At 44.3% G+C, this 11,586-nt stretch overlaps 2 protein-coding genes across 2 annotated transcripts in view; both read right to left on the bottom strand.

Annotated features, from left to right (window-relative positions):
• WDR66 (WD repeat domain 66) overlaps window positions 1–3,080 on the bottom strand; it is a 51,944-nt gene extending 48,864 nt beyond the window's left edge. Inside the window, exons 1-2 of the mRNA XM_018556776.1 lie at window positions 2,895–3,080; window positions 1,353–1,481 (exon numbers count right to left, since the gene is read on the bottom strand). Of these exons, the coding sequence (XP_018412278.1) occupies window positions 1,353–1,481; window positions 2,895–3,080 (315 nt within the window). The remainder of the gene's footprint in view (window positions 1–1,352; window positions 1,482–2,894) is intronic.
• A 6,041-nt stretch (window positions 3,081–9,121) lies between these two features.
• The window catches only part of PSMD9 (proteasome 26S subunit, non-ATPase 9), a 23,029-nt gene continuing 20,564 nt past the window's right edge, over window positions 9,122–11,586 (bottom strand). Inside the window, exon 6 of the mRNA XM_018557186.1 lies at window positions 9,122–9,150. Within this exon, the coding sequence (XP_018412688.1) occupies window positions 9,123–9,150 (28 nt within the window). The 3' untranslated portion in view covers window position 9,122. The remainder of the gene's footprint in view (window positions 9,151–11,586) is intronic.

The following is an 11,586-nucleotide window of genomic DNA, read 5'->3' as shown; positions in this document are numbered from 1 at the left end:
TCAGAATGAATGGCAATGTAACACACCAGCGCAACTAACATTAGCTGCATTGAGTTTTTTGTGTTCCTCCCGTTACCCTAAGGAGAACTATGGGGAAAAGCCCTGACCCCATAGTTCTCCTTTAATGCTGTTTGGTAGGGGAGCAAGGATCACATTGTAGATCTTTAGGCAATTAGGATTATTGACATGCGTTTTAAGTTTGAATGTCTCCCCCCCCCTTCCGGGGGAGAGATGCTGTGGATTGTCTGATCTTTCTAGGTCTGCTGCCTAGGAAGAGAAGCCATGTGCTTCAACAGGTACAGGGAGCCTGAGAATTGTAATTGTAATTTTGTTGCCTGGCTGAAGTTCTGCTTTAGGGCAATATTACTTTGCTACAAAATATCAAAATAATAACATAATATTACTACAATAACCATCCCAGTTTTTTTTAGTTTGTTTTAAGAGCCCGTGGAACGTGCATAAAAAAACTATCCCCTGTGAACAAAAAAAGTGAACCGTGAAATCACAGCACACAAAAACGTGCACAAGGGTGCTTGGTCCTTCAATAAAGAAGGGACCTCGATTCCCGACCCCCCGGGCGCAAGGCTCCTAACAGGTGTTGAGACTGTAGGTCCACCAACCCGGAGGCCGGTGGACCCCGATCCTCTGGGGACCTGCTGGAACAGGTCCCTCACAATACTGGGTAGGGGGCTCTCCCCAAGAGAGACCCCCTGGTTGGGAGGAGACAGAGAACCCTATATTAGGGCACAGAATCTCCTCCCCACATCGGGAAAAGGCCCCGAAGGAACCTGCACCCGCTGCATCTGTGGGTCAATGCCAAAAAAAGGCCAATCGTGTATCGTGCATAAAGTGCTATAAATAAAGCTAAATTGCCAGTGCACCACGCTGACAGGTCTTAGGGGCCGGAGTGCAAAAATATTGCCCCGGACTAGCCATAAGGCCTGTCCAAGAGGCGATGTGCAAAGTATTGCAATAGTGCCGTGTCTATGTGCATCAGTGAGTCAATGTGGGGTCCCACACACAAGTGATTCTCTGAGGAGCCCTGGGACGCCACCCCCAGGGATGCACAACACCACGGGCTCTGCCGCCCCCCCAACCCTCCAGCCAGACCAAGCTTCGCACCCATTCCCATCAGGAGGCGGTGCGCCTTCAGAGATCCCTCCGCCGGAGCCCACCCATTGACTAGGGTCGAAAGCTCCGATGGCCTGGAACCTCATCCAGCACCCTACCAATTACGCCAGGAATAACTAAGCCGCCATCACCCACATTCCAAAGGCGACAACGGCCGTTCTGTTCCCGACAACTGATAAGAACAGATACTACACTTGATCCAAAAGGCTGAGAAGCGATACCTCAGTAGGATCAAGCTGCTTTTCCTCAATATCAAGGTTTAATTGCAAACTTTTTTCATCAAGCACCTGGTCTTCTGTATCTGGCTCATAGAGATTGTCTGGCATGCTGTCTCTTGCACTATTTAATTCCTAGTTCCAAAGAAATGTCATCAGGTTCAATATGTTATAACAAAACTGTCTTTAAAAAATTTAGATCTTGGTCATACTAAATGCATGCATTTCGGGAAAATTGTAATGCATGCGAATTTAAAGTATGACAGTCGAAACAAGTATGAAATCCAGTACTATGTGATTCACAAGCCTTATATTAAGGCTTTAAACTTCCTTCACCTTCCCCAACCTCCATTTGCATCATATACTCCCCTGCAAGACACTGCAGCTCACAGTAGGAGGGTCTCAGCAGTGCAGTCAGTTCTGCCAATCCTGAAAGCAGTGGGCAGGACTAGGTGTGGCCAGGTACTGATTGACAAGCTACAGGCAATTTGAATCAGCAGTGACAATGCTGATAGCCACGCCACCTGCAACCTTTTTTTCACCCCACTCTATTGCAGCACACAAAGCCTATTTTCTGAAATGGACTAGTAGCATCATGTACTACACAGCCAGGAGCTCAATCTATGAAGGCTGCAAGTACTTTGTCCTATCATTTTTTTGAAGTACACTGCATTCTGGGTGTCCTGTGCCCTAACAGTCTCTTCCCCAGTTCTTCAATAAACGCTCATCAGCATCATATCTTCTGTGTGGACATCAGTTTTATCGGTCGCCACTGGAGGGTCGGTAAGTGCTTTGGGACAGCAATGCAACAGTAAACCCTAGACAGGCTAGGAGGGACCAATCTATCCGGAGGCTCCATCAGGGGTGAGCGCTACAAAAATATAAATATTTTTTAAAGTGTTCTTTTCTTGAGTTTGGAGGGTGTTTAAAACAGAGGTCAGAAAATTCCTATTTACTTTCATGCTGTAACGAAAATGATAATTATGAGGCTGCATTTCACCTGCTTTACATTGCATTTCTTTAGACACAGATGTCTTTTTGTGATGCATTGCAGGCAGAGCAGCCAAAATACAGCCTATTGTTACGTTTGATCAGTCCCGCGCTCAAATGCAAAAGGTAGCTCTTGAGAACGACACTCATTTACACAAGTCCTTACGATGGAATTATTGCGTTCTGACCATAAGAATGAAACTACGGTATGTACCAACCACTACACATTCCCTTCCATTTATTTTTGGAAACATACTAACGTTAGTTTGCCAACTGCAAAAATTGAGTGTGGGGCATATTTATATTGTAGAATATTACAGGTAACTGCACCAAAATACCGCATGCAGGAATTTAACCAAACACTAGCAGAATGCAAGATAATAAACCTATTGTGAATGAGCCCTTAAAAAAATAAAATAATGACATTCATTTGATAACATTTGCTATGCACAAAAAAATGCAGCAAGAAGGTGACTGCCCCCATCCTCTTACATTGATATGTAATTCTTCATCAGTCGGACTGGGGGGGCTGTTAATGTGTGTTTCATGGTCAGTTACTTGTTCCATCCCATCTCCACTTGTAGTCTCAGGGAGGTCTTCTTGGGAAGTATAGCTGGCTGGAAGCGTTGTGTGCTCTTCATTATTGTCAGCAGCATCCGATTCACTGACTTCCATAGCGACATCTTGGCCAACAGCTTCATGGTGTAATGTGTCTTCTTGAGAGTTGGGATTCACTTCAGACATTTTGTACAGTAGCTAGCAACACCTAAGTAGTCATAAATGAACAACTGTCATATATATATATATATATATATATATATATATACATACATACATACACACACACACAGGGCCCAGGCCGTTCCTGCTCTGGATTCCAATTGTATCTGGTGATGCTGGTTTATTTGGCCAACAAACACTGGCGGATTTGGCATGTTCCTTGTTTTGAACTGTTTTAAATTCGTTCATGAGCACTCTCTATATTGTTACTGTAGTGCTCCTCTTACTACATACATTTGAAAAAGTGAGGACACCCCATTGAAATCATTGACAATTTTAACATATTTGAACAGGCAAACTTTAGCAGGTCTATTCACAAAAGGGTGAAGAGTTTGGAGAATGCAGGAGAAGTGAACAATCTAGGACAACAAAGTTGAACTGGAAAGTGAGCTGAATTGCAGAATGTTTCCAAATCAGATATGTTGTCCTAGATTGTTCACTTCTCCTGCCTTCTCCAAACCCTTCACCCTTTCGTGAATAACCCTGTAGATCTTTATTCAAACAGTGCCTACAGGTAAAGGTGATATACTCAAATAAATGACACATAAAATTGACATGGTGTAATCATTCTCCTAATCTAAACTAATGAAAATCCAGATTTGTCATATTGAAAAAAGTAAGAATACCTTTGCATTCCACCGTGATCCCCCCTTCCCCCCTTCCAATCCAGTATATAAGAAAAGGGTGACCATACTGACCAAAGAATGCTTGCCATTTGCGAGTGTAATATGTAATACCTAGCGCATGGCTGTGATAATGTGTACGGACTGTACACAGGAAGCCGTGGAGGGGAAGCAGCTTTCATTCAAAGGTATGAGCAGCAGGAGGGAAGAGATGGTGCAGATTGCTCAAACTACCCACTGCACTATCCCTTTCTCAAACAACTCAGCCACACAGCTACCTCCTCATGTACCACTTGCCCCTCCCTTTTATATTGTAAGCCCTCCTCACCATCTTGTCTTGAATTGTATTGTGATTGTAATGTCTTCCTTATATTGTAAAGCGCTGTGCAAACTGTTGGCGCTATATAAATCCTGTCTAATAATTATTATTATTGCGGGGGATCATTTAATTTTCCCAAATTCACCGGGGGGAAAATGGAATCACCCTTTATGTGGGTGCTTTTGTCTGGGAGCTGGAGCAGATTTACTTAACTGATCCTCGGCCCTGCCGCCTCCCTCCAGACTGCTAGACTGGTCCCAGCAGTCTCTTCTCCTTATCATTATGTACAATGCAGGCTCCATTGACCTGCTTTGGATGTGAGGATGCCAAGGGACAGTGCACCAGCCGTAGCGGAGGGGAAAAAGAGGAGGGCACTGAGCGCCGGGGATATGTGGTTCAGGTAAGTCAATCTGCTTCACTCCAGCCTTTAGGGCTCTGTCACACTAGATGCAGTGCGTTCCGGCCCGATTTTGGCCGGAACGCACTGCCTCGCATTGCGGCCGGCTCACTTTTTAGTGGGGTAGGAGGGGGCGTGGCGGGCCATTCAATTGAAAGTAGTGGTAGAAAGTAGTGCTTGTAGCATTTTGATCGCACCGCACAGGATCGGACCGCAGGCACAATGTGCCTTGCGAACCCGTGCGGCGGATCGCACTGCTGCCGGAGGGCGTGGTCGCACCGCCATTCACTTGAATGGCCCGCCACGCCCCCTCCTACCCCACTAAAAAGTGAGCCGGCCGCAATGCGAGGCAGTGCGTTCCGGCCAAAATCGGGCCGGAACGCACTGCATCTAGTGTGACTGAGCCCTTAGACATAAACAAGCACTTAACCATTGCAGTGCTGGGGTAGCCCTATTACATTTCTTTAACCCTTGTAGTGCACAGGTACTTATATTGTTTGCTCGGAGATGGACTTTGAAAGCATTACAGAATATTGCAACAAAAAACTTCTGCACATTTGAATCATCTGTCACACAGGCCCTTCACACCAGGACACTGTGACGCCATACATAGTGAATGGCAACCTAATGTACCTTCTCGACACACCTGCATTTCAGCACACCACAACGTACAGTGATGCACTGTGCTGACGCATACGCTACGTTGCGATGTGCTGCTGGATTGATTTTTGGTCCATCAGGGTCATTAGACAAACCATTCGAATGAACAGGATGTGTTAAAAGTGCAACTGAAGCCTAAACTTTTTTCTAGCTTTAGATGGAGTGGAGAGGGATCAGAACACCTGTCAGGTTTTTATTGTTCGCCGTTACGGAGATTCGCCCTATTTGTCCTGGTGACCCGTTATTGCTGAAAGTGAAGAAAAATCTAAAATTTTGTGTAATCACCAGAACAGGAATAGATGGGAAATCTTCCAATGGGGACAATAGTTCTGGCACCCATCAGGGATTTCCCACTCTTTGGAGGGATTTCCTCTCACTTCCTGTTGTGGCTATCAGACAGGAAGTGAAGGGAAATCTCCCCAATGAGACACAGAGAGCAAGAAAAAGCTGGCAGGGGTTTTAACCTTCCTAACGGTATCTAAAACGAAGAAAAAAAAAAGTTTGGCTTTGATTCTAGTTGTAATTGGTGAGGGTGCTCTCCGCACACCTTTCAGCAGTCCCGGCCAGTAGAGATGAGGTGCTTGCAGTAACTCCCACGGATGGCACCGTGTAATGCACAAAGTAGAAAGAATAGGTTACCAGCACTCAAAATGATTTCAAATAGATAAGTCCTTTTTATTGGACATACGTGTCACAATAGTCAAATAGCCAACGTTTCGGGGCCACGCAGGGTCCCTTCCTCAGGGCAAAAGATGTGACAATGTGATGGTGTCCACACACCACATATATACCCCATAATGTGAACCAATTATCAATAGACACTCAGCTGACAGGGGTTTTAACCTTCCTAACGGTATCTAAAACGAAGAAAAAAAAAGTTTGGCTTTGATTCTAGAATAATGTAACACTCTAACATGCAAGCATTTAACGCCCCGAAACGGACATGACTGGTGTGAATGGGCTTCATGTGTGGCAGCCTAATTACAAGCAGGCAGGGCACAGATCAGAATCTTACTCAGTCCCATTACACAGGTTAGAGGCATTGAGAGGGGAATTTATCAGAACTGGAGCAGACAAAATCTGGAGCGGTTGCCCATGACAACCAATAAGTTTTTCTCTCCTAAGTTTGTTCAGATAAGCATTGAAAATGAAAGATGGAGGCTGATTGGTTGCCATGCACAGCTGCTCCAGATTCTGTCTGCTTCAGTTTTGACAAATCTCCCTCAATGTGTTTACACTGACGACCCCTCTATAAAAACAACACAACTGAATTGGTTCCCCCAATATTCATCTGACTGATGATGATGACATTTCCTCTTCACTGTCTGAATGGAATTGGCCCAGTTCCTATAAAATAACCCCAATTCTGCCAGTAACACCCAGCCCCCCCGGACCGACCTCACATCCTTATTATGCAGCATTAATAAATACATGATACTCACAGGGCCGTCTCTCCGCACAGCAGACACCAACACGTTGCTTAGCAACAAATCTGTAAACCATACAGCGTTCCTATGGTGAATGCCGCAAACAACCAGCACGCTTTACGGCAGTCACAGGACGATTCGTCATTGGCCGATATGATAGTTGTGCGCCTAGGAGCGCTAGGAAGCGCCGCACTGCGCTTGCGTGCCTGACAAGAACCACTTTGGCTGGTACGATGTGCTGCGATGAGTTTTCTATATAGACATACTGCGTATGCGTCCCTGACTTCATTCCTGAGCTGCGCTGCTATGATAGATGTTGTGTCACATTATTCATTAAACTCCAATAAGCAATGATGGTTACTTTCCAGCATTGCTGTCATGTCCATGACATTTCAGGTAGCTAAATATATGTATGTTTTTATTTCATCGTCTTTTTTTGGTCTTGTAAATGCTGTCCATGTTATCTGACTGCACACTGCTAATTTTATCCCCAATGTGCATTGTAATCCACTCTGCTCATCCTAATCCTTACAGGTCATCTCAGTCCACTCTGCTCATCCTAATCCTTACAGGTCATCTCAGTCCGCACTGGTCATGCTAATCCTTAACGGTCATCCTAGTCCACACTGCTCATCCTAATCCTTACAGGTCATCTCAGTCCGCACTGCTCATCCTAATCCTTACAGGTCATCTCAGTCCGCACTGCTCATCCTAATCCTTACAGGTCATCTCAGTCCGCACTGCTCATGCTAATCCTTACAGGTCATCTTAGTCCGCACTGCTCATCCTAATCCTTACAGGTCATCTTAGTCCGCACTGCTCATGCTAATCCTTAACGGTCATCCTAGTCCACACTGCTCATCCTAATCCTTACAGGTCATCTCAGTCCGCACTGCTCATCCTAATCCTTACAGGTCATCTCAGTCCGCACTGCTCATGCTAATCCTTACAGGTCATCTTAGTCCGCACTGCTCATCCTAATCCTTACAGGTCATCTCAGTCCGCACTGCTCATGCTAATCCTTACAGGTCATCTTAGTCCGCACTGCTCATGCTAATCCTTACAGGTCATCTTAGTCCGCACTGCTCATCCTAATCTTTACAGGTCATCTTAGTCTGCACTGCTGATCCTAATCTTTACAGGTCATCCTAGGCTGCACTGCTCTGACTCTTTACAGGTCATCTTAGTCTGCACTGCTGATCCTAGGGGGTTTCTGCCCCTGGACACACTGCTTTGAATGGTGGAGGACCCCCAGGCTCATGTGGGCAACGGAGGAGCCACCCTGAACACTCTGCTAGTGGTTGCACCTGAGCACTCGTTCCGGGTACACAATGAGTACTCTGACTCTGCACTTCCTGTGGGTTTCTGGGTGTCAGGTGCGGGCCCCCGTAGTGCAGTCCTCAGCCCGTGTGTTTGTAGATCACCGTGTCCTGGTAGTCACCTCCACAATGAAGAGGTTCTGCCGTTGTCTCCCTTCCGCCAGATTGCGTGTTCAGACGTCCTGCAGGGGACACGACTCCTTATTCTGCACACGATGAGTGACACCAGAGCAGAGATAAGCAGCAGAGTGACACTGACCACTGTCCTTATTTTGTCTGTCTCTGGAAGGGGCGGGACTTCCAGTTTGATGACAGAAGCAACAGGTTCACCATTCTACTGCTGGAGGATCCGAAGACGCCAGTAGAATCCGTTACCTGCAACTTGGTTAGTCTGCTGAACATGCTGAGATACCACGTGGGGGTGGAGGGGTGCGCAAAGTGGGCCCAGGGGGGACAGGACGGATAGCTGAGATACCAGGTGTGTGGAAAATGGGGTGGGGTTCATATGATCTATGGTGAAGTGGTTTGTAATGTGATTTCTCTGGTTCACCAGCTCTTTCCCAGCTCTCCCCACCGGTGTCTGGATCTGCAGCATGGATATGATATAGGTGTTCAGTTGATCTATGGTAAAGTGGTTTGCTAAAATGCTGGTGGCCACCGATGTCTTAGCAACCACTATTCATTTTTATGGTCATGATCATATTTGTTCAATAACATCAGGCAGATACAGGCACCTTTGTGAACATTCAGCCAGCAGCTGTCATTTACAGAGTGTGTGTGTGCGCGTGTGTGTGCGCGTGTGTGCAGATATATATATATATTTTTTAAAAAGGGGACTTCCCGATTCTAATAAGACCCCACATCCTCTTGGGACCAAATGTGGGGAATAGGGCCTCATCAACATTGTGCTTGCGGCACCATTCATTGTTAATGGCCCCCAAACGCCTGAAGCAAGACACAAGTTTTTTGCATACCTTGAAAACACAAAAAATAGGCAGTTAGAAAATGTGCAAAGCTTCAAAAGACATGCTATACATTCCGGCAACCGGGGCAAAGTCTCAGAGTTGCTCTCTAAAAAAACATTATAAAACAAGAACACTTTTAAATATAACAAAGTCAAATTTTATTTAGCACCTAGACCACAAAATAAACACATACAAAGTTCTCTTCACACCACTCCAATGTCCACACAGGAAGAACTTCTCAAAATGTCTTCACTTCAATTGGTGGTCCAAACGCTTACTGATCCCCTTTCATATTATCATCTTTTTATTGGAATGATGTTGCAACTGTTAAAGCAAAGACAACCGACCTTTAGAATATGAATACATCATGCTGGTTATTATTTATTAAAGACTAACTGCATTTATATCCTGTAGTATTAATAGAAAGTTTTATTGAAAGTGAAACCAAAACCTTTATTTTTGGATAAAGAGGAGGGGGATTAAAACACCTGTCAGGTTTTTATTGATGTCTGTCCTGATTAGGGAGATTCACTCTCTCTTTTTGTCCAGGTGAATGTATGGAAATCCAAACTTTTGGGTTGTCATCAAAACAGAAATAGATGGAAAATTTCCAAAAGCAGACACTAGTTCTAGTGACCCCTGATGACCACAAGGAATTTCCTCTCACTTCCTCTTGTGGCTATCAGAGAAGATATGAAGGAAAATCTCCCCCCCCCCAATGGGACACAGCAAAAAAAAAGCTGATGGGTTATAATCCTACCTTACTCTATCCAAAAAGAAACGAGTTTTGTCAGGTTACTAAATATTGTACAACTGTAAACATCATACAGGTGGTCTACAGCTCTGGGTAATGAGGCAGCAGATCCATCACCTCTCCTCCACCTGTCCATAACATGCACTTGGCATGCAGACATACAGGGGGGAATTTATCAAAACTGGAGCAAACAGAATCTGGAGCAGTTGCTCATGGCAACCAATCAGCATCTCTCTTCAGTTTGTTTAGGTAAGATTTGAAAATGAGACAGAGAAGCTGTTTGGTTGCAGTGCAAATCTGCTCCAGATTTTGTCTGCTCCAGTTTTGATAAATCCCCCCAATAGGGTCTATAATATGCTCCCTCAGTGATAACTCACAAGTGCACATTGTCAGGTAGGAGCGAGGAGCCTACAACAGTTGGCTGCCTGCAACAAGGTAGGTTTCTCTTCTGCTACTCCATTTCGTTCTTCTGAATCTATAGAGTCTTGTGTTTCTGTGTGCTCAAAAACACCATCGTTTGGTGAATCCTATAATGGGTTCTTCTTAATATAAACTATATGGCTAAATTCCTGCGTTTTAAGCTCACCACACACCTTTAGATCTACCATTAAGTATGTATTACAAGGACCTGCCTGGTTGGATGCAGATTGATTGGATAGATTAGGTAGGTTTTCCTATTATACAGATTTGGGGAGTTTAAAATTGATTGTGCGAAAATGTATGATCAGATTGTAGTGCGTGTGGTGACCCTGAAGCTGGCCATACGCCTATAGATTATCTGCAGACTTTCTATGGTCAGATGGAAAACGTGCAACAGATTCTTCCATCTATGCTAAACTGTGTGGATGGGGGAATCTCCCACTGGGCCAAGCTTCAGTATCTTGGAAGTCGGCCCCACTGGCTGTCAAAACAACTGAACAATGCTGGCATCCAATCAGATTGTTCAGGTATTTTCAGAGGATATCTGGGATACACCCAGTCCATTATGTTACGTATTCAAACACTACAAAACTGATACATTTCATTCTTTAGTATCTCATCCAGTTATAACAACCAGACGGATATGCTGCATTGTAATTTTTGTTCTTGGGTTTAGAGACACGTTAAAGTACATGTTAAAACAGGGGTGGACAAATCCAGTCTGTCTAATCCAGGAGCCAGCAGGGTTTTTTTTTATAGCAGGTAGCTCCATCGACAACTAGAGAAACCTTCAAAAAGTTGTCGGCTGTCATTTTTGTTTGTCCAGCCCTGCGTTAAGAATAAGCTACCCCATCCTAATGTTAATTTAGATGTATATTTTTACCACTTTTGTAAGCACTAACATTTTTTAAACACAGCAATAGGTTACTCTTGGATAAAACAATTTGTTTTTGGGTGTGCCTTGGGTTGCAGACTAGTCTACCCCATATGGGTAGATTTTTTACATTTATTTTTTAAAGAAACTTGTATTTAGCTAATTTTTTGAAACACAAGTGCATAGCTCTGTTTGTAAAGTAGTCTGCAAGCGTGTATTATAAATAAAATATAAAAATAACTGATCGATTTGCTAGGCTAAAGATTTCACAGGCGGGACACTAATTAACCAGCAATAATGCAGCTTCCAGCACCGGCTTACATTTACACTTTTTTTGCAATATTTAGTTGCTTTTCCCAAAACTCTAAATAAGTACAGTTATGCTTAAAGCAATGCATGCAGCTGATCATGTTTGATTGTCGTGGATATCATTACAATAGTAGTAATGACATTTACTGCATTACTGCTGCCCAACACACAATGCACGGGACCAAATGGGTTTATTTACTAAAGGCAAAAAGGCTGTTCACTGTGCAGTGGAATTTCCCCTTAGCTTAGTGAAGTCAAACACCACTGGCTTCCATCATCCAATCATGTGCAAGCAAAAATCTTTTGAAAATGTTTTTTTCTTCCCTAGTAGTTTCCTAGCAAGGTGAATTTTCACCACATTCACTAAGCAAAGGGAAATGTCCCTTGCAAAGGGAACAGGCTA

The sequence above is a fragment of the Nanorana parkeri genome, unplaced genomic scaffold (assembly GCF_000935625.1).
Source record: "Nanorana parkeri isolate BGI_ZX_2015 unplaced genomic scaffold, ASM93562v1 scaffold13, whole genome shotgun sequence".
In the NCBI taxonomy this organism is placed as follows: domain Eukaryota; kingdom Metazoa; phylum Chordata; class Amphibia; order Anura; family Dicroglossidae; genus Nanorana; species Nanorana parkeri.
This window is presented reverse-complemented; position numbering and strand designations above follow the sequence as displayed.